This window comes from Somniosus microcephalus, chromosome 2 (assembly GCF_052327205.1).
Source record: "Somniosus microcephalus isolate GS21.2 chromosome 2, FLI_Smic_1.0, whole genome shotgun sequence".
NCBI classification, from domain to species: Eukaryota; Metazoa; Chordata; class Chondrichthyes; order Squaliformes; family Somniosidae; genus Somniosus; species Somniosus microcephalus.
In genome coordinates, this window is record NC_140988.1 from 208,321,124 (window position 1) to 208,345,398 (window position 24,275).

At 46.0% G+C, this 24,275-nt stretch overlaps 1 protein-coding gene across 4 annotated transcripts in view; it reads left to right on the forward strand.

Annotated features, from left to right (window-relative positions):
* Positions 1 to 24,275, forward strand: part of nwd2 (NACHT and WD repeat domain containing 2) — a 230,675-nt gene that overhangs the window by 163,095 nt on the left and 43,305 nt on the right. For all 4 annotated transcript variants that reach the window (XM_085968441.1, XM_085968432.1, XM_085968448.1 and 1 more), the window contains exon 5: positions 2,551 to 2,754. In XM_085968441.1, the coding sequence (XP_085824567.1) occupies positions 2,551 to 2,754 (204 nt within the window). The remainder of the gene's footprint in view (positions 1 to 2,550; positions 2,755 to 24,275) is intronic.

Consider the following 24,275-nt stretch of genomic DNA (forward strand, 5'->3'; position numbering starts at 1 on the left):
CCCTACACCCACCAAGACCACCGCTGGCCTCTTCCTCCCTGCCTGTTGAATGCAAATGGTGGTTGGAGGTAGGACTCAGTGCGTTGACAGATTTTCATAGCAACCACCTGTATTACCGTCACTTCTGATATTGCTGATTCGAGCTCCTGTCTGCGCAGTGGAGAATAAGCATCAATTAGGCAGCTGAGCATCAGTTAAATGGCTTATTCAGCTATTTGCTGTGAAATGGAGGTGGCTCAGTGAGAATAGCTTGTTTTGCTGATGCACTGCTGGAACTCCTAATCCAGGAAGCGAAGGATAGGTGGGCTGACCTGGTCAGCACCCTCCTCCAACAGCACTGATGTAGCAAGCATGGCGGCAGATTCAATGCATAACCAAGCAGACCTGCATATAGGTCTAGAAGAATTTGGCTGACCTCAAAACAACCTCCAAAGATAAGGCACCAGAACAACTTTCTATGCCAAGTTTCTATCACGAGTGTGCATGCCACTAAGTGTTCTGTCATAATCTATGACTAGTTTTGTGTTGACTCATCCTAAGCATTCGTAAGAGTGGATCCTGTGCAGTTGTTGAAAGAAAGAAAGAAACAACTCCTTGAATGCTGACCTTGCATTGAATTAAATGTTACAACACTGAAACTGGCTAGTTAGCCCATTAAATCTGAAGAGGGAGGATGGTTCCCTTCGGAGTCACTGACTCCTTTCTCATTGGCTCCAATGGGTCAGTATTGAGGAGCTCTTCATTACAAGGTTGGATCGGGGCAGGTACCACTCAAGTGACCTTGCAGGCCACCAGTATTCCACTCCAACTATCCAAATAACCCCATCCCTCCATTGTGGGACGGGGCCAACAGCTCTGGGCTGGGTGGATGGGGGCTTGTTCTGCTCTGCCGGACTTCCGCCAGCAGAGTGGACACAGCGGACTTTCCGGGCTCATGCCTCTAGATGTAAGGTCAATGTTTTTTATGGTCTTTAATTGCAGTGGAGTCCTCCTAGTGTCCAGGCTAACATTTATTGCTCAACCAACATCTTTATTAAAAAAAAATGATTATGTGGTCATTTATCTGATTGGTGTTTGAAGGATCTTGGTGTTCCCAAATTGGCTGCCACTTTTCCCTCAAAGGCATTCTCGAGTTGGCCCTCTGGCCAGCAGGTTGCATCTCCTGCAATTTCAATTGCATTTGCTCTTCTTCACCCATTCTCCCCCGAATCTTCCATCCTGCAACACACTAACTGGAGTGGATATATCTGTAATGGTGCTTCTCACTGTAGGGTGCTGTGAGGTGCTTGATTAAGACAGGACATTCAGTCTGTCACCTCCTTCTCAGGCATCCAAAGGAGTAGAAGAGCAACATATTTTATAATCCTGGCAGTAAGACACACCTTGAAATATAGCTTCACATGGCCAGGCATGTGTGTTAGGCAGCAGTGCTGCAATGCCTGCCTGTGTGTGAGGGAATGCATGAAAGAGTGAATAAGAAGACACGGAATCAAAAGCAAAGGATTTTAACTGTGACCATGGGGTAGGCCAGCAACTTCATCCCCACCCCACGCGACCCCCCACCCCCCGTCCATTCTATGTCCTCCCTGGCCAGAATTTCCACAGCCCTCCCCTTATAAGTCAAAGGTCGCAGCTTTCGTGACTTCTCTCCCATTCCCCCATCTGCATGTACTCTCTCTTGTTATGTGCAGCGTTTTCCTGCAAAAAAACATAAAAGGGACATATGCTGGAAAGATGAATGTGAGAGAAGTTATGAGCCACCCAAGTGCCCAGGGCACCATCCACTTTTGAGAGTGTGGGAACATGCAACATTCACATACCTTGTGTTTTCAACATATTTGGTGTTTGTTGCTTGCTGCATTTAATGGGCCACAGGGCCAGCACATTGATGTAACAATACTACACAGTATCCTGGAACAACATGAGTATGCCTGTATCGAGAAAGATGTACTGTTGGCAAAGTGCAAAGGGTGAGGTTGCATCAAATTTAGAGTGAAATGCAGTTAAGATGCATTGTAAGTCTACATTGTAAAATGAAGGCACATGTTAGCCCATTTACCTTGGCAACCTTGTGTAACCCAGCAAATGTCTTTCTTAACCTGTTCCCATGTTCAGGCCACAAGTGAGGCAACATTCACCCACTCTGTCACCTCCATTCATGGTGCTTTCTTTATTGAAGAGTATCCCTTAACTCCAAAAGGAGCCACACTCCTCTGCAGGAACACCAAAGCTGATTGATGCTGTCCTCCCCACCCTCACCCCGCTATATATATGCCTTCAGTTAATTTTTGCCCTCATTTACGGGACAACTTTAAGGATGACCAGCAGCTGTTAGTAACTGCTGGCACCAGGTAATTTTCCCCCGACTCCCTGGCGTCGTGCACTGTGTACCAAGAGTGAGGAATATTTATTGTAATGAGCTGACCGTGCATTATAGCAAATGCACCATGATCGCAAAGAGTGGGTAATGAGATCAATCTTGACTTTTGTCCAGCTCTGGTAGTCTAGCTGCAACAACAATAACATACTGTCCTCTTTGTTGTTTCACAGGGGCTGTTTGGTGAAAAATATGGCGGCATTCGCTTACCTGGAGAGGTTGAGACTTCTGAATTTGAAATGATTCTGGATGCTGCTGTGGAAGCGCAGTTGGACACAAGAATCTTGGAGGAGTGGTACTGTAGAGATGAAAACTCCGTCCCACCAACATACTACCTCAAACCAAAGTCTGAAATGCTGAAAAATTGCCAGAATGTGGTAAAATTCTAAAGGATTCCAAATGTTTTCAGTATATTGGTTTATTTCTCTCCATCTGCTTCAGTTCCTTGTGAATATTTTTTAATGTCTTTTTTAAAATACTTAGTTTTTTTTTACTATCAAAGTCCTCAATGCATGATTTAGTGTAGTATATTGTTTAAACTGTACAGCAATGGAAATATCTATTCAAAAATTCTGTTGACATACAACACTAGATTTTCTGAGAGCTGGCCCACGGCAAGGTACCTGACACACGGTGAGGGACCTGGCTCATGGCACCTGGCCCATGGCAAGGTACCTGACACACGGTGAGGGACCTGGCTCATGACACCTGGCCCACACTGCAGCTGACACACAGTGAGGTACCTGACACATGGTGAGGTACCTGGCTCATGGCACCTGGCCCACAGCAAGGTACCTGACACATGGTGAGGTACCTGGCTCATGGCAAGGTACCTGACACATGGTGAGGGACCTGGCTCATGACACCTGGCCCACACTGCAGCTGACACACAGTGAGGTACCTGACACATGGTGAGGTACCTGGCTCATGGCACCTGGCCCAAATTGCAGCTGACACACAGTGAGGTACCTGACACATGGTGAGGTACCTGGCTCATGGCACCTGGCCCACAGCAAGGTACCTGACACACAGTGAGGTACCTGGCTCATGGCACCTGGCCCACAGTAACGTACCTGATACACGGTGAGGTACCTAGCTCATGGCACCTGGCCCACGGCAAGGTACCTGACACACGGTGAGGTACCTGGCTCATGGCACCTAGCCCACAGCAAGGTACCTGACACACGGTGAAGTACCTGGCTCATGGCACCTGGCCCACAGCAAGGTACCTGACACAGGGTGAGGTACCTAGCTCATGGCACCTGACCCACAGCAAGGTACCTGACACACGGTGAGGGACCTGGCTCATGGCACCTGGCCCACACTGCAGCTGACACACGGTGAGGTACCTGGCTCATGGCACCTGGCCCACGGTGACCACTTTCTTGTATTGCTCGCCACCCACATCCCCCCACCCCAACCATCCCAACCCTACTTCCTTCTGTTTCCGCCTCTGGAAAAAACTCTCTCCCAACTCACTTACAACTACACTTACAAAATCCCAATTGTCTAATGTTTGGCCCTCCATTCACCACGACATCTCTGCAGCTACTGATTTGCTCAACCACACCCTCGCCAGTACCTTTGATGCCCTAGTCCCTATTAAAACCATTACTCTCTCTGGCCGTTCCCCCGGCACGGCCCTCATCTCCGCTCCCTTAAGTCCAAGGGATGCAGACTTGAACAGATATGGCGGACATCTGGTTTAGCCATTAACTGCCAGATCTGGCTGGACCACATAAATCACTATCAGGTCCTGCTCTCATCTGCCAAATCTGCTCACTATTCCAGGATTATCCTGGAATGCAAAGGTAACTCCTGCCTTCTTTTCTCTACTGCAAACCATCTTCTTAAACCCCTCTCCCAAGTCTCCTCCACCCTCACCTCCAACAACAAGTGCGAGGAGCTCATAGACTTCTTTGTCTCTAAGATTGAGCCATCCAATCAGCTGCCTCTGCCACTTCCCTTCCTTCCCCTAGCCCACCGGGCCAACTTTCCCCTAAGGTTCCCCCTGCCCTAGACCTGAACTCACATCTTGCTCCAGTTTCTCGCCGATCTCCCCTCATGCCCTCTCCGAGCTCATCTTGTCCATGAGGCTCACTTCCTTCTCCCTCGACCTTATTCCCACTAAACTGCTGACCACACAACTTCCTTTTCTGGCTCCCATGTTAGCTGACATTGTTAACGGTTCTCTCTCCTCAGATACTGTGCCCCTCTCCTTAAAATCTGCCATCATCATCCCGCTCCTCAAAAAAAACCAATCCTTGACACCTCCATCCTTGCAAACTACCGCCTCATCTCCAACCTCCCTTTCCTCTCCAAAGTCCATGAACATGTTGTTGCCTCCTAAATCCGTGCCCACCTTTCCGGAATTCCATGTTTGAATTCCTCCAATCGGGTTTCCGGCCCTGCCACAGTACCGAAATGGCTCTCATCAAAGTCACAAATGACATCCTTTGTGATTGTGACAAAGATAAGCTATCCCTCCTCGTCCTTCTCGACCTGTCTGCAGCCTTTGACACAGTTGACCACTCCATCCTCCTCCAACGCCTCTCCGCCGTCGTCCAGCTGGGTGGGACTGCACTCGCCTGGTTCCATTCTTACCTATCTAATCATAGCCAGATAATCACTTGCAATGGTTCCTCTTCCTGCTCCCACATCGTTACCTCTGGTGTCCCCCAAGGATCTATCCTTGGCCCCCTCCTATTTCTCATCTACATGTTGCCCCTCGGCGACATCATCCAAAAACACAGCGTCAGTTTCCACATGTATGCTGCTGACACCCAGCTCTACCTCACCACCACTTCTCTCGACCCCTCCACTGTCTCTAGATTGCCATTGTCTTCAGTCCCCGCCACAAACTCTGTTCCTTAGCCACCCACTCCATCCCTCTCCCTAGCATCTGCCTGAGGCTGAACCAGACTGTTCGCAGCCTTGGTGTCATATTTGCCCTGAAATGAGCTTCCGACCACACATCCGTGGCATAACAAAGACCGCCTATTCCCACCTCTGTAACATCGGCCGACTCCACTCTTGCCTCAGCTCATTTGGTGCTGAAGCCCTCATCCATGCCTTTGTTACCTCTAGACTTGACTATTCCAATGCACTCCTGGCCGGCCTCCCACGTTCTACCCTACGTAAACTTGAGGTCATCCAAAACTCTACTGCCCATGTCCTACCTCGCACCAAGTCCTGTTAACCCATCTCCCCTGTGCTCGCTGACCTACATTGGCTCCCAGTTAAGCAGCGCCTCGATTTTAAAATTCTCATCCTTGTTTTCAAATCCCTCCATGGCCTCACCCCTCCCTATCTCTGTAATCTCCTCCAGCCCCACAACCCCAAGAAGTATCTGCACTCCTCTAATTTTGGCCTCCTGAGCATCCCAGATTATAATCGCTCAACCATTGGTGGCCGTGCCTTCTGTTGCCTAGGCCCTAAGCTCTGGAATTCCCTCCCTAAACCTCTCCACCTCGCTACCTCTCTTTCCTCCTTTAAGATGCTCCTTAAGACCCACCTCTTTGACCAAGCTTTTGATCATCTGCCCTAATTTCTCCTTATGTGGCTCAGTGTCAAATTTTGTTTAATAACGCTCCTGTGAAGCACCTTGGGATGTTTTACTACGTTAAAGATGCTATATAAATATAAGTTGTTGTTGTTGTGTCTGTTGTTGTAGTAGTAGTACCTGGCTCATGGTGAGGCACCTGGCCCACGGCGTCTGACCCACGCTGAAGTACCTGGCCCACGGTAAGACATCCAGCCCACAGCGAGGTATCTGGCCCACAACACCTGACCCACGGTGATATACCTAGCCCACGGCACCTGACCCACGGAGAGGTCCCTGGCCCACGGCACCTGACCCACAGTGAGACACCTGGCCCACGGCACCTGACCCACAGTGAGGTCCCTGGCCCACGGCACCTGACCCACAGTGAGACACCTGGTCCATGGCACCTGACCCACGGTGAGACACCTGGTCCACGGCACCTGACCCATGGTGAGGTCCCTAGCCCATGGCACCTGAGCCACGGTGAGGTCCCTGGCCCACGGCACCTGACCCATGGTGAGGTCCCTGGCCCACGGCACCTGACCCATGGGGAGGTCCCTAGCCCACGGCACCTGACCCACGGTGAGGTCCCTGGCCCACGGCACCTGACCCACAGTGAGACACCTGGTCCACGGCACCTGACCCACAGTGAGACACCTGGTCCATGGCACCTGACCCACGGTGAGACACGTGGTCCACGGCACCTGACCCATGGTGAGGTCCCTAGCCCACGGCACCTGAGCCACAGTGAGGTCCCTAGCCCACGGCACCTGACCCATGGTGAGGTCCCTGGCCCACGGCACCTGACCCATAGTGAGGTCCCTAGCCCACGGCACCTGACCCACAGTGAGACACCTGGTCCATGGCACCTGACCCACAATGAGACACCTGGTCCACGGCGAGGCACTGATCAAAGATTTGCTGGTGCACTGCCCGTAATTTACTGATCCACACTCACAGCGAGTCATGTAACTCACCACAGGTCAGGACTGAAAACAATTACCCTATAAGCAGCAACTTTTCAACTTTGCTGTCGCTAGGAAGCTCACCTGCTGGAAGTGCCTATCAGACATTCAGGCGCATGTTGTGCACAGTTTTCCAACTATTAATGGAAATGGCTTCTGTTGGAAGCATGAAGTTGGAAACTTGCCCCTCTGTTGTAGGGATACACAAGGATGAACCATTAACTTGGTGGCCTCTCACCTAAACTTTCTCAAGCAAAATTCCAGCTCCATCTCCTCAGCTGTGAGAGACTTCAAGACTGTAATGTAAATGCAGCATTGGCATCAACAAACAAACTACTATAGGTTTAGATAAGTGCAGTTTTCAACCTCCTTTCACCCTATTGAAAATTGTTGGTCAATTGGCCAACTGTGAGCTGAACAATACTTGTGGGCATATAAGGTAGCCAAATCTAGTGGGAGGATAGAGGATTGGGAAAACTTTAAAAGACAGCAAAAAAATAACAAAAAGATTGATTAAGAAAGGGAAGATAGATTATGAAAGTAAATTAGCAAAAAATATAAAAACAGATAGTAAGAGTTTTTATAGTTATATAAAAAGAAAAAGGGTGGCTAAAGTAAATGTTGGTCCCTTAGAGGATGAGACCGGGAAATTACTGGTGGGAAATATGGAGATGGCAAAAACACTGAATGAATATTTTGTATCAGTCTTTACAGTAGAGGACACTAAGAATATCCCAACACTGGACAAACAGGGGGCTATAGGGGGGGAGGAGCTATACATGATCAAAATCACTAAGGAAGTGGTACTCGGTAAAATAATGGGAATCAAGGCGGATAAATCACCTGGACCTGATGGCTTACATCCTAGGGTCTTGAGGGAAGTGGCGGTAGGGATTGTGGATGCATTAGTAATAATTTTCCAAAACTCCCTGGACTCAGCAAAGGTCCCGGCAGACTGGAAAACTGCTAATGTAACACCCTTATTTAAAAAGGGCAGTAGACAGAAGGCTGGAAACTATAGACCGGTTAGCCGAACATCTGTGGTAGGTAAAATTTTGGAGTCCATTATTAAGAAGACAGTGACAGGACATTTGGATAATCATAATTTAATAGGACAAAGTCAGCATGGTTTTATGAAGGGGAAGTCATGTTTGACAAATTTGCTGGAGTTCTTTGAGGAAGTAACATATAGGGTGGATAAAGGGGAACCAGTGGACGTAGTGTATTTAGACTTCCAAAAGGCATTTGACAAGGTGCCACACAAAAGATTATTGCTTAAGATAAAAAATCACGGGATTGGGGGTAATATTCTGGCATGGATAGAGGATTGACTATCTAACAGAAGGCAGAGAGTTGGGATAAATGGTTCATTCTCAGACTGGCAATCAGTAACTAGTGGTGTTCCGCAGGGGTTAGTGCTGGGTCCCCAACTCTTTACAATCTATATTAATGATTTGGAGGAGGGGACCGAGTGTAACATATCAAAGTTTGCAGATGATACTAAGATGGGAGGGAAAGTATTGAGTGAGGAGGACATAAAAAACCTGCAAGGGGACATAGACAGGCTAAGTAAGTGGGCAGAGATTTGGCAGATGGAATACAATACTGGAAAGTGTGAGGTTATGCACTTTGGCAGGAAAAATCGTAGAGCAAGTTATTATCTTAATGGCAAGAAACTGGAAAGTACTGAAGTACAAAGGGATCTGGGGGTCCTGGTGCATGAAACTCAAAAGGTTAGTATGCAGGTGCAGCAAGTGATTAAGAAGGCCAATGGAATGTTGGCTTTCATTGCTAGGGGGATAGAATATAAAAATAGGGAGGTATTGCTTCAGTTGTACAAGGTATTGGTGAGACCGCACCTGGAATACTGCATACAGTTTTGGTGTCCATACTTAAGAAAAGACATACTTGCTCTCGAGTCAGTACAAAGAAGGTTCACTCGGTTAATCCCGGGGATGAGGGGATGGACATATGAGGAGAGGTTGAGTAGATTGGGACTCTACTCATTGGAGTTCAGAAGAATGAGAGGCGATCTTATTGAAACATATAAGATTGTGAAGGGGTTGGATCGGGTGGATGCGAGGAGGATGTTCCCGATGATGGGTGAAACTAGAACTAGGGGGCATAGTCTTAGAATAAGGGGCTGCTCTTTCAAAACTGAGATGAGGAGGAACTACTTCACTCAGAGGGTGGTAGGTCCATGGAATATGCTGCCCCAAAAAGCTGTAGAAGCTACATCATTACATAAATTTAAAACAGAAATAGACAGTTTCCTAGAAGTAAAGGGAATTAAGGGTTACGGGGAGCAGGCAGGAACTTGGACATGAGTCTAGGTTCGAATCGGACATGGCCCTGTGGGTAGCGGAGCGGGCCCAGGGGCCATGTAGCCTGATCCTGCTCCTATTTCGTGTGTCTAATTCTGTTAGATTCAGGAGATGGTTCAGTGATAGTAGATTGGCGGTTAGGATCAGATCAGCCATGATCTTATTGAATGGCAGAGCAAGCTCGAGGGGCCGATTGGCCTACTCCTGCTCCTATTTCTTATGTTCTTATGTGGATTATATGATTATAATATAGCTAAATATTTGTCTGCTAATATCTCAAACAGTAATTTCTGTGCTATCATTATCAATATGACCTGGACCTGAAATATAATGAGGTCATTTCCAAATTCTCACAAAGGACAAGGCACCATACAGGAAGAGGATGGTGAAAAAGGGAAGGAAGTCCACTCTCATTATTTCTCAGATCCAGATCACATTTCATTTGATGATAGCTTACAAATTACTGTTGGTGATATTAGCAGACAAATAGTCAACATATTTGTTTGACGTTCCTCCGTGATTTGTTTTAATAAACAGGTTAGTGCCTCTATTAAAAGAGTGGACAGAGGAATATCAAATGAACGTATTAACATTCATCCGCAACACTAATTTTTAGCCTTAAAACATCAGCAGCACCTCCAAGTGGTCTTCGTGTTCTGATGACTTTGTGTTTTGCCTGAATTTGGATTTGCCTTTGAGCTGTAGATCAAATGATTCAAAATTATTTTTTCCGGTAAATATCTTTTTGGGAAGCAAGTAAAACCATGTTGGACAGTTTTTAAGAACCATCAGACTCTAAAAGCTATCCCTGTACAGCTCCAATGACAGCCTATTTTGCCCATTCTTCTACACCTAGATGCCAATCCTTTCAAGGGAAATGGATTCTTTTAAAGGCAAAAAGAGGTTCAACCCTAGTTTAAAAAAAATACATGATCAAATGGACAGTTAGGAGTCAATAAAGAAGCTATCTCTAGCTGTCAAATTTGCCTCCCCACCTCAGCAATGAGTCAGTGCCACAGCATCACGCAATGCTGCCACAGGGTACCAACTGGGGGCATCTGAGCCCAGCCTTATCTTCTCCTCATAAATGTATTTTCCAGCAGGGTCACTGGATGGCAATCAGGACCAGAAGTTCTAGTTGATTTTTTTACCCTTCTCCTCATCAATTTCAATTGAGATCTGATACCATCCTGGTCTGTACTGCTCAGTAATACTGTACAGTGGATATACCCTCTGAGCCATCAGTAGCCCCAAACCACTTTTCTAAATGGCTTTTTGTCCAAATATTTATGCTGTACTAAAGCTGCAGTTATTGGGGCTGAAATTCAGCAAACCTGGGGATGCAAAGTCACCTTTATCTGGGTGGGCGGGGTCAGAATTTGGGCAGGACCAAATTACACTCCCCTTCTCTTTAATCTGCATTGAAAATTCTACTAGAAGTTTCTTGCGGCCATCCCCTTTAAAAGAGCCAGGACTGGCCGAATAATGTCTTAAGAACATAAGGACATAAGAAATAGGAGCAGGAATAGGCCACTTGGCCCCTCGAGCCTGCTCCGCCATTCAGTAAGATCATGGCTGATATTGGGCTCAAAACCACTTCCCCGCCCGCTCCCCATAACCCTTCACTCCCTTATCTTGCAAAAATCTGTCTATCTCCACCTTAAATGTATTTAATGACCCCGCCTCCACGGCTCTCTAGGGCAGAGAATTCCACAGATTTACGACCCTCTGAGAGAAGATATTCCTCCTCATCTCAGTTCTAAAAGGGTGACCCTTTATTCTGAAACTATGCCCCCGAGTTCTAGATCTCCCCACGAGGGGAAATATCCTCTCTGCACCTACCTTGTCGAGCCCCCTCAGTATCTTATATGTTTCAATAAGATCACCTCTCATTCTTCTAAATTCCAACCTGCTCAACCTTTCTTCATAAGTCAACCCCCTCATCTCTGGAATTAACCTAGTGAATCATCTCTGAACTGCCTCCAATGCAAGCATATCCTTCCTTAAATAAAGAGACCAAAACTGTATACAGTACTCAAGGTGTGGTCTCACCAATACCCTGTACAATTGTAGCAGGACTTCCCTGCTTTTATATTCCAACCCCCTTGCAATAAAGACCAACATTCCATTTGCCTTTTTGATTACTTGCTGTACCTGCATGCTAACTTTTTGTGTTTTATGCACAAGGACCCCCAGGTCCCTCTGAACTGTAGCATTTTGTAATCTCTCTCCATTTAAATAATAATTTGTTTTTTTATTTTTCCTGCCAAAGTGGATAACCTCGCACTTTCCCACATTATACTCCATCTACCAAATGTTTTCCCACTCACTTAGCCTGTCTATATCCCTTTGCAGATTCTTTGAGTCCTCTGCACAACTTGCTTTACCACCCATCTTTGTATCATCCGCAAACTTGGCTGCATTACACTCAATCCCTTCATCCAAGTAATTAATGTAGATTGTAAATAGTTGAGGCCCCAGCACCGATCTCTGTGGCACCCCACTAGTTACCGTTTGCCAATCGGAAAATGACCCATTTACCCCGACTCTCTGCTTTCTGTTAGTTAGCCAATTCTCTATCCATGCTATATTACCCCCAACTCTGTGAGCTCTTATCTTATGCAGTAACCTTTTATGTGGCACCTTATCGAATGCCTTCTGGAAATCCAAATACACCACATCCACTGGCTCACCTTTGTCCACCCTGCTCGTTACATCCTCCAAGAACTCCAGCAAATTTGTTAAACATGATTTCCCTTTCATAAAACCATGCTGACTCTGCTTGACTGCATTATGATTTTCCAAATGCCCTGCTACTGCATCCACCAAAACTCCCACCAGTCCTTCCTGAGTTGCGCCCAAATACAATGTACGCCTGCATGAAGCAGCCATACATGCTTGGGAGGACCTGACACTAACAGAAGTGTGGCTACAAGTAATTTAGAAGGCTGGTTTCCCTGCAACAGCTGATCACAATCCGATGCTGCAGGCAAACCATCCTATTGGGAAACCAGCTATTTCTTTGAGATTTTTTTTGATCTTCAGCATGCACACCCAACTTTTTTAGGCTGTGCAATGACATCACATCAAGTTTTGTTTCCACCACCCCCGCCCCCAACCACCAGTAGACGCCCCAGCCAATGATATCGGTGCCCGCCCTCTTTATGTAAGTGTCCCTGGCCCTGGAAAGTGGTCAGGAGTGTGACTAGTGGATGGGCAGATGGTCTTCCCTGCCCAAATCCACCCCAAATAGGCTACTTGCAAAATTTCAGGGCCACAAGGCCTGTGTATGCAATTGTTCAACAAACTATAGAACAATAATCATGTCAGGAACACTTGTATCTCTTCTCTTGAAAACCTAAAGGGTAGCTATTCAGAGGGGCAGAAGGTAGAAAGTGGGGTCCCACACGGATCAGTGCTGGGACCAATGTTATTCACAATTTATATTAACGATTTAGACTTTGGAATCGAAAATACAATTTCTAAATTTGCAGATGACAACAAATTGGGGGGCATAATCAATACTGAGGAGGACGGCAACAAATTACAAGACATTAATAAACTTGCAGAATGGGTATATAATTGGCAAATGAATTTCAACATAGATAAATGTGAGGTATTATGTTTTGGTAAGAAAAATAAGGAGGTAACATATTACTTGGAAAATAAGAATCTAAATGGGGTAGAAGGGCAAAGGGATCTGGAAATACAAATACACAAATCACTAAAAGTAGCAACGCAGGTTAATAAGGCCAAAAAAAAGCAAACCAAGCAAGAGGGTTTATTTCTAGAGAGATAAGATTGAAAAGTAGAGAAGTTTTCCTAAACTTGTATCGAACCCTGGTTAGACCACACTTGGAGTACTGTGTACAGTTCTGGTCACCATATTATAAAAAGATAGAGGCACTGGAGAGGGTGCATAAAAGATTTACAAGGATGGTACCAGAAATGCGAGGTTATACCTATCAGGAAAGATGGGTCTCTTTTCTCTTGAAAAGAGAAGGCTGAGGGGAGACCTAATAGAGGTCTTAAAAATTATGAAAGGTTTTGATAGAGTGGACACAGAGAGAGTGTTTCTACTTGTGGGGAAGAGCAAAACTAGAGGGTACAAATATATACAAATAGGGAATTCAGAAGAAATTTTTACCCAGAGAGTGGTGAGAATGTGGAACTCGCTCCCACAGGCAGTGGTTGAAGCGAATATTTTGAATGCATTTAAGGGGATGCTAGACAAGCATCTGAGGGAGAAGGGAATAGAGGGTTATGCTGATCGATTTAGATGAGGAAAGATGGGAGGAGGCTCGAGTGGAGCATAAACACCGGCATGGACTGGTTGGGCCAAATGGCCTGTCTCTGTGCCGTATATCCTATGTAATCCTATGTTGTTGATCTGCTAGATTGAACTTTCAATAGACCACAATATTTGAATTATTCACGATATTGACATTTCTCACTTTTAACTACTCACCCACCCCCCACATCTCAGTATAATGTGCTGCTTGCAGTGAACCAAAGGCCAACTGTTTAGACACCCAGCAGCGTTAAGATCACATTGTTACAATGTTAAATATTTTAAATGCCATCTAGAGGAGGCTTTAGCGATGCTGTTGTAAAACAGCCTTGCCTTGGCAGCTCTAAAGGTGGTGGGTTGAATTGTGCTGAATTCCAGGGAGAGGATCATATTCAGTCTTGAAAAATGCACTTCTTTGAGCTGAGTTTGTCAGCAGCCAGTTCTCCTCTTGTTGAAACCACATAATGTGGAGCTACACAGAGGAACTGGATCCGAAACCCAGCCTCAAACTCTGTTTCTATCTACAATCTCCAAACTGCCTGATACAGACAGACCATTGTTGAAACTGATGTGGCGTTCTCCATTTCCTTGCACATTCTGTTTGCACAGCATGTACACCAGTAAATTTCATCACTGTATTCAGCCATGCAAAAAAATCAAAAATGAGGCAGGTGGAATAGTGTAATAATACAGAACATTCCTGAACTGTAGATGGACTCTACATTACCCAGAAGGCTCCTTACCTACTAGTGTAGGCTGGTTTCAAGCTTTTCAAATGGACAGAAGAATGAAGGTCTCACTGCAAGTGGAACTTGTACCTTCGTCAGTACTCCCACATCAAACATTTTCTTTAAAGCAGACACTTTATTATTGTTTTCCTCCATTTTCTGGGTGATTCTCATGTGTAACCCTATAACAGGACTACCAATAAACCAATAAAACATGGAGCCCAGTTTTTCCACTGGACTTGTGCCGGTTTCCCAGCATAACTCCAGTGGGTAGGAAGCCATTCTGTCGCCACCTAGGCCACTCAGAAGTGAAAGTGAACATTGAGTACTCCACCCTAATATAGATTGGCAAATGCAAATGATATGTTAATGATAGAAAAATGTCAAATGAAATATTTTTCATCATTAAAACCATAACAACGCTAGGAGCATTGGTGTGTTCCTCTTGTACAGTATTGAGGCGGTGGACAAAGGAATGCAGTTGATCCCTTCACCCAGAAATTTAAAGTTGGAAAAGAAATGTCTTCAGCTCCCCCAAAGTCAGCCAGCCCCTGCGGATGCAGGCAATGCTGGCAAGACTGCATTTATTGGCCATCACTAGTTGCCCTGCGAAACCCCACTATTCAAGAAAGGTGGTAGAGAGAAAACGGGGAATTACAGACCGGTAAGCCTGACATCGGTAGTGGGGAAAATGCTAGAGTCCATGATAAAAGATGTAATAGCAGAGCACTTGGAAAACAGTGACAGGTTCGGACAAAGTCAACATGGATTTACAAAAGGTAAATTGTGCTTGACTAATCTACTGGAATTTTTTGAGGATGTAACTGGTAGAATAGATAAGGGAGAACCAGTGGATGTGGTGTATTTGGACTTTCAGAAGGCTTTCGATAAGGTCCCGCATAAGAGATTAGCGTGTAAAGTTAAGGCACATGGGATTGGGGGCAAGGTATTGACTTGGATAGAGAACTGGTTGGCAGACAGAAAGCAAAGAGTTGGAATAAACGGGTTTTTTTCCGAGTGGCAGGCAGTGACTAGTGGGGTACCACAGGGATCGGTCCTTGGACCCCAGCTATTCACAATATATATTAATGATCTAGACAAGGGAACTAGATGTAATATCTCCAAATTTGCAGACGACACAAAGCTGGGTGGGCGTGTGTGCGGTGAGGAGGATGCCGAGAAACTCCAGGATGATTTGGACAGGTTGGGTGATTGGGCAGAAACATGGCAGATGCAATGTAACATGGATAAATGTGAGGTTATCCACTTTGATGGCAAAAACAGGAAGGCAGATTATTATCTGAATGGCAATAGATTGGGAGAAGGGGAAATGCAGCAAGACCTGTGTGTCCTTGTGCACCAGTCGCTGAAGGTAAGCATGCAGGTGCAGCAGGTGGTTAAGAAGGCAAATGGTATGTTGGCCTTCGTAGCGAGAGGGTTTCAGTACAGGAACAAGGATGTCTTGCTGCAGTTGTACAGGGCCTTGATGAGACCACATCTTGAGTATTGTGTGCAGTTTTGGTCGCCTTATCTGAGGAAGGATGTTCTTGCCATGGAAGGAGTTCAGCGAAGATTCACCAGGCTGATACCTGGGATGGCAGGAATGACGTATGAGGAGAGATTGGGTCAATTGGGCTTGTACTCGCTGGAGTTTAGAAGAATGAGAGGGGATCTCATTGAAACTTATAAAATTCTGACAGGACTGGACAAACTAGATGCAGGAAGGATGTTCCCGATGGTCGGGGAGTCCAGAACCAGGGGTCACAGTCTAAGGATAAGGGGTAAGCCATTTAGGACAAAAATTAGGAGGAATTTCTTCACCCAGAGAGTGGCGAACCTGTGGAATTCTCTACCACAGAAGGCAGTAGAGGCCAATTCATTAAATATATTCAAGAAGGAGTTGGATATATTTCTTAAGGCTAATGGGATCAAGGGATATGGGGATAAAGCAGGGACAGGGTACTGAATTTGGATGATCAGCCATGATCGCATTGAATGGCGAAGCAGGCTTGAGGGGCTGAATGGCCTACTCCTGCTCCTATCTTCTATGTTTCTATGTTTAAGCAGTGGTGGGCCTTCTCCCTGATGATGGTGTTAGGTAGGGAATTCCAAACTTCTGACCCAGCAATGGCGAACAAACAGCAGTATATGTTCCAAGTCAGAAATGCATATTACTTGGAGGAGAACTTGGAGGTGATGGTGTTCCCATTACATTGAATCATAGAAATATACAAAGCAGAAGGAGGCCGTTTGAACCATCATGCCTGTGTCGGCTCTTTGACAGTAGCCCTCTCCCTTGCTCTTTCCCCCATTGCTGCATTCAATCTTATTGTTAGAGGTCACAAGGAAGGGAGGTACTGTTGAAGTTGGAGATGCCACCTTTTGGATAAGATGTTAAACCGAGGCCCCGTCTGCTCTCTCAGGTGGACATAAAAGATCCCATGGCACTATTTTGAAGAAAAGCAGGGGAGTTATCCCTGGTATCCTGGCCAATATTTATCCCTCAACCAACATAACAAAAAACAGATTATCAGGTCATTAGCACATTGCCATTTGTGGGACCTTGCTGTGCGCAAATTGGCTGCCGCGTTTCCCACATTACCTCAGTGACTCCAGTTCAAAAGTAAAAGCGCTTTACGACGTTCGGTGGTCGTGAAAGGCGCTATATAAATCGAAGTCTTTCTTCCTTTCTTTAACCTGCAGCAGAATAACCTGACAACACTCATCGCCAAGGTTTATACATGAATAATGACTTCTTGAGTGAGGTAGCGTTGGGCATCTGACAACCGTAGAACAGTGCCCCGGCAAGGTGTTAACACTTTCAGGAGTGGGGGGGGTGGAGCGCGGAGAGAACAGTGGAACTAAATCCAACCCTGTCATTCCAGTTTGACTGTTGTACTCTTTCTATGTGAAATAAGACTCCAGCTATCTCAATCCAGTACATGCAGATCCACAACAAAAAGTTGTTCATAATATAGGTTTTATTGTTAATCTCATTCAAATAGAATGGTTGGTGTGGGAAACAGAGCTGTCACACTCGGGCAGTATGGGATTTTCTGAAGCATGGGTTAAGGCACATTGTTAGAGCAAAGTAGAAGACGCTTTTCTCTATTTAGCCCAAACTATTACCTGATCTCAGAGGTAATAGACAATGTTGAAATTGAGTACAAAAAATAAAAAATGTTTTGTTCATAGACACCCCTCACCTTTGAGGAGCACATAATTCAACAAAATATGACAATTTTAACCATTGTAAAGCTACTGTAGCTTTGGTTTTGTTCCTCCCCCTCTTTTGCCAACTCCCCCAGACACATGCTCATCGTGTAGCACTCTTTAAACAATCAGGTTATTTTTGCTGCCAATTTGAACTTATTTTTATTTTTCTTCCTCTCTTTAGGTCTCTCTAAACATGCTTCACAGGTGCTGCAATTATAGGGCGACTAAATGGCAATGCATGTACACATAGCCCTTTTGCCTTTTCACATAGATGACAACATTAAAAAACTGAGTTGCAGCAGCACGTCCAAACATGAAGTGGTTCAATTTGAGCTAAATTGGATTATTTGTGAATATGTCCCTCTTGTACCAATTGAAGGCTCTGTGATTTTGCAGCTTAATTCAGCACGCAGCCCTGGTGTTCAGGGATCATCAAGTGTTCAGGCTGAGAAAACCCTTAATGGTATGCAGAAGTTGTCAGTGTTTGTCAGAGTCTGCAAGGCTGCACTAAAATACTACATAAACAGAATATGTTATTGCATATTCATTTTATTCTTAGTCATAAAAGCATTTCTCTTCATCATGTTCTTGATAAATATTTCAACTTTTGTGACTATTGCATCTCTGTTTTGGCAATTTTTTGCTTATTGTCTTTTTTGACAGGCAAAGTGGAAGCATCATTGCAAATGATTTCACTGTGTATAATAATAATCAAAACCTTTCACTCCTCCCAATACAATTCAAACTATATTAGCGTGGAGGGCTTGTAAACTTCTGTCAATTTAAATAATATTGATGGGGTAGAATTAATCCCAGTTGTACTTGCCTTATGGCAACAACAATAAAATTAAGTGAACAGACTTCAGCATCATGCACCGTAAAGTAAATGAGGCCGTTTCACAAATGATGTTCATTCACCACACCTTATGTTAGCTACTGCCACTGGCACAGTTTTCACATTGCTGGCTTGTATGGACCTCCCCCAACCATCGGGGAAGATCTACAGTCCGTAATTCAAAGTTGCAATTCGCAACCTTTCAACAGGTACATATATACGAGCTTGCTCATCCATGGCCGTATCTGTTACTACTCATGCCCTGGAATCAACTGGGCAGATTCCATTGCATCAGCAGCCAAGAAACAATCGTTTCTATTTGAAACCATTCTGTGTAATGTAACTATAACATAAGCCTGGGATTTCCGGCACATTCTGCCCACCTTTGGGCAATAATCAGGCATCTGGGAATGGAAAATCGATGAAACTGGCACCCTACCGAATCTTACAAAAGTTTCACCCCAACGCAGTTTTCGACGGGTGGGACCAGTGGCAGTGGAAGTGCCCACCTCAAACAAGCAACCTTCCTGCCATTCTATTGTGCAAAATGTCAGATGTTAATCTTGACCATGTGAGTTGCTAGGCGGTACTAAATATAGTGGAGGTCATAGAAGGACACGGTGATAAGGTAAATGTATTTTGGTCACCTCTTCAATTTTTTTTCTACTAACCCTTAGGTTCCTATGAACTTCTTTGCCCATTGTTGTACATAATGTCCCAATTTACAACAACAACAACAACTTGAATTTATATAGCACCTTTAACGTAGTAAAATGTCCCAAGGTGCTGCACAGGAGTATTTTAAGACAAAAAAATGACACTGAGCCACATAAGGATAAATTAGGGCAGATGACCAAAAGCTTGGTCAAAGAGGTAGGTTTTAAGGAGCATCTTAATGGAGGAAAGAGAGGTAGCGAGGCGGAGAGGTTCAGGCAGGGAATTCCAGAGCTTAGGACCTAGGTAACAAGGCACGACCACCAAAGGTTGAGCGATTATAATCAGGGATGCTCACGATGGCAGAATTAGAGCGGCGCAGATAACTGTGGGGGTGGGGGGGGCGCTGAAGGAGAATACAGAGATAGGAAGGGACGAGGCCATGGAGGGACTTGAAAACAAGGATGAGAATTTTGAAATCGAGGCGTTGCTTAACTGGGAGCCAATGTAGGTCAGCGAGCACAGGGGTGATGGGCAAACGGGACATGGTGCGTTAGGACATGGGCAGCCGAGTTTTGGGTCAACTCAAGTTTACGTAGGATGGAATGTGGGAGGCCAGCCAGGAGTGCGTTGGAATAGTCAAGTCTAGAGGTAGCGTGTAAAGTTAAAGCACATGGGATTGGGGGTAAGGTACTGACTTGGATAGAGAACTGGTGGGCAGACAAGAAGCAAAGAGTTGGAATAAACGGGTCTTTTTCTGAGTGGCAGGCAGTGACTAGTAGGTTACCACAGGGATCGGTCCTAGGACCCCAGCTATTCACAATATATATTAATGATCTAGACGAGGGAAGTAGATGTAATATCTCCAAGTTTGCAGACGACACAAAGCTGGGTGGGCATGTGTGCTGTGAGGAGAATGCCAAGAAACTCCAGTATGATTTGGGCAGTTTGGGTGATTGGGCAGATGCATGGCAGATGCAGTATAATGTGGATAAATGCGAGGTTATCCACTTTGGTGGCAAAAACAGGAAGGCGGATTATTATCTGAACAGCAATAGATTGGGAGAAGCGGAAGTGCAACGAAACCTGGGTGTCCTTGTGCACCAGTTGTTGAAGGTAAGCATGCAGGTGCAGCAGACGGTTAAGAAGGCAAATGGTATGTTGGCCTTCATAGCGAGAGGATTCGAGTACAGGAGCAAGGATGTCTTGCTGCAGTTGTACAGGGTCTTGGTGAGACCACACCTGAGTATTGTGTGCCGTTTTGGTCGCCTTATCTGAGGAAGGATGTTCTTGCCATGGAGGGAGTACAGCGAAGATTCACCAGACTGATACCTGGGATGGCAGGAATGACGTATGAGGAGAGATTGGGTCGATTAGGCTTATATTCGCTGGAGTTTAGAAGAATGAGAGGAGATCTCATTGAAACTTATAAAATTCTAACAGGACTAGACAGATTAGATGCAGGAAGGATATTCCCGATGGCAGGGGAGTCCAGAACCAGGGATCACAGTCTAAAGATAAGGGGTAAGCCATTTAGGACAGAGATGAGGAGGAATTTCTTCACCCAGAGAGTGGTGAACTTGTGGAATTCTCTACCACAAAAGGCAGTTGAGGCCAATTCATTAAATATATTCAAGAAGGAATTAGATGTATTTCTTAAGGCTAAAGGAATCAAGGGATATGGGGAGAAAGCAGGGACAGGGTACTGAATTTGGTTGATCAGCCATGATCTCATTAAATGGCGGAGCAGGCTCAAGGGGCCGAATGGCCTACTCCTGCTCCTATCTTCTATGTTTCTATGTAACAAAGGCATGGATGAGGGTTTCAGCAGCAGATGTGTTGAGGCAAGGGCGGAGACGGGCGATGTTACAGAGGTGGAAATAGGTGGTCTTTTTTGTTATGCTGTGGATATGTGGTCGGAAGCTCATTTCAGGGTCAAATATGACACCAAGGTTGCGAACTGTGTGGGTAAGCCTCAGACAGATGTTAGGGAGAGGGATGGAGTCAGTGGCAGGGACCAAAGACAATGGCTTCAGTCTTCCCAATATTTAGTTGGAGAAAATTTTTGCTCATCCAGAACTGTGTGTCGGACAAGCAGTCTGACAATTTAGAGACCGTGGAGGGGTCGAGTGACGTGGTGGTGAGGTAGAGCTGGGTGTCGTCAGCTTATATGTGGAAACTGACGCTGTATTTTCTGCAGGTGATTTACTGATGTAAGGATCGCCTATCTGATGTGTTTGGAAGAACACAACCAATCAGGCATCAGGAGAGATGCTCTGTGCCCATCTGTTGGTACCTGGGCTAACATATCCACCGTAACAGTCAGCTGTGGCCTGAAACTTGGCTCCACCTCCTTGCAAAAATGCTGCAATGCTGACCTACAGGGTTGGAGCCTTGGGCTGGCACAGAGGGCAACCCTCCTCTTAATCACCTTATGCAGCATCACCTCTGGAACAGTTCAGGCACCTCTTTTCTTGCCCTGATGGTGGATGGGGTGCCAATCAAGTGGGTTGCTTTGTCCTGGATGGTGTCAAGATTCTTGAGTGTTGTTGGAGCTGCACTTATCCAGGCAAGTGGAGAGTTTGCCATCACACTCCTGACTTGTGCCTTGTAGATGGTGGAAAGGTTTGGGAAGCCAGGAGGTGTGTCACTCGCTGCAGAATACCCAGCCTCTGACCTGCTGTTGTAGCCATAGTATTTATGTGGCTGGCCCAGTTAAGTTTCTGGTCAATGGTGCCCCCCAGGATGTTGTTGGTGGGGGATTCGATGATGGTAATACCATTAAATGACGAGGGGAGGTGGTTAGACTTTCTTTTGTTGGAGATGGTCAGTGTTTTGCATTTGTGTGGTGCGAATGTTACTTGCCACTTATCAGCCCAAGCCTGAATGTTGTCCAGGTCTTGCTGCGTGCAGGCACGGAGTACTTCATTATCTGAGGAGCTGCGAATGGAACTGAACACTGTGCAATCATCTGTGAACATCCCCACTTCTGACCTTATGATGGGGGGAAGATCATTGGTGAAGCAGCTGAAATGGTTGGGCCTAGGACACTGCCCTGAGGAACTCCTGCAGCGATGTCCTGGGTCTGAGATGATTGGCCTCCAACCACCACAACCATCTTCCTTTGTGCTAGGTATGACTCCAGCCATTGGAGAGTTTTCCCTGATTCCTATTGACTTCAATTTTACTAGGGCTCCTTGATGCCATGCTCGGTCAAATGCTGCCTTGATGTCAAGGGCAGTCACCCTCACCTCACCTCTGTAATTCAGCTCTTTTGTCCATGTTTGGACCAAGGCTGTAATGAGGTCTAGAGCTGTGTTGTCCTGGCGGAACCCAAACTGAGCATCAGTGAGCAGGTTATTGGTGAGTAAATGCTGTTTGATCGCACTGTCGACGACTCCTTCCATCACTTTGATGAGTGAGAGTAGACTGATGGGGCAGTAATTGGCCGGATTGGATTTGTCTTGCTTTATGTGGACAGGACATACCTGGGCAATTTTCCACATTGTCGGGTAGATGCCAGTGTTGTAGATGTACTGGAACAGCTTGACTAGAGATGCAGCTAGTTCTAGAGCACAAGTCTTAAGCACGACAGCTGGGATGTTGTTCGGGCCCATAGCCTTTTCTGTATCCTGTGCGTTCAGCTGTTTCTTGATATCACCTGGAATTAATCGAATTGGCTGAAGACTAGCTTCTGTGATGGTGGGGACCTCAGGAGGAGGCCGACATGGATCATCCACACGGCACTTCTGGCTGAAGATAGTTGCAAACGCTTCAGCCTTGTCTTTTACACTCACGTGTTGGGCTCTGCTATCATTGAGGATGGGGATGTTCATGGAGCCTCTTCCTCCCGGTAGTTGTTTGATTGTCCACCACCATTCACAACTGGATGTGGCAGGACTGCAGAGCTTTGATTGATCCGTTGGTTGTAGAACCACTTAGCTGTCTATAGCGTGATGCTTACGTTGTTTAGCATGCATGTAGTCCTGTGTTGTAGCTTCACTAGGTTGGAACTTCATTTTTAGGTACGCCTGGTGCTGCTTCTGGCATGCTCTTCTACACTCCTCATTGAACCAGGCTTGGTCGCCTGGCTTGATGGTGTAGTGCCACACAACACGAATGAGGGTGTCCTTATTGTGAAAATGGGACATCGTCTCCACCAGGATTGTATAGCAGTCACTCCTATGAACACTGTCATGGACAGATACTTCTGCAATTGCTGAAGACGAGGTCAAGTAGATTTTTCCCTCATTCACTCACCACCTATCACAAGCCAGCTATGTCCTTTAGCGCTCAGCCAGTAGTGGCCCTATACTCTCTGGAGTTTAGAAGAATGAAAGGTGATCTCATTGAAACAAATAAGATTCTGAGAGGCTGTTTCCCCTGGCTGGAGAGTCTAGAACAAGGGGGCATAGTCTCAAGATAAGAGGTCGGCCATTTAGGACTGAGATGAGGAGAAATATCTTCACTCAGAGGGTTGTGAATTTTTGGAATTCTCTATCCCAGAGGGATGTGGATGCTCAGTCGATGAGTATATTCAAGGCTGAGAGCGAAAGATTTTTGGACTCTTAAGGGAATCAAGGGATAGGGGTATCGGGCGGGAAAGTGCAATTGAGGTTGAAGATCAGCCATGATCTTATTGAATGATGAAGCAGGCTCGAGGGGTCGTAAGGACTACTCCTTCTCCTATTTCTTATGTTCTTACGGTGTTACCGAGTCACTCTTGGTGATGGACATTGAAGTCTCCCACCCAGAGTAAATGCTGTGCCCTTGCTACCCTCAAGGCTTCTTCCAAGTGGTGATCAACAAGGAGCAGTACTGATTCATCAGCTGAGGGAGGGCGGTAGGTGGTAATCAGCAGGTTTCCTTGCCCATGCTTGACCTGAAGCCATGAGGCTTCATGGGGTCCAGAGTCAATGTTGAGGACTCCCAGGGCCACTCCTTCCCAACTGTATACCACTGTGCCGCCACCTCTGGCGGATCTGTCCTGCCGGTGGGGCAGAACATACCCAGGAATGGTGATGGAGGAGTCTGGGACATTGACTGAAAGGTATGATTCTGTGAGTATGACTATGTCAGGCTGTTGCTTGACTAATCTGTGGAACAGCTCTCTCAATTTTGGCACAAGTCCCCAGATGTTAGTGAGGAGGACTTTGTAGGGTCGACTGGGCTGGGTGTACCGTTGTCATGTCCGATGCCTAGGTTGATGCCGGGTGGTCCTTGTATATTTTTTTGTAGCGGTTTGATGCAACTCAGTGGCTTGCTAGGCCACTTCAGAGGGAAGTTAAGAATTAACATTGCGGTGGGTCTAGAGTCACATATAGGCCTGACCGGGTAAGGA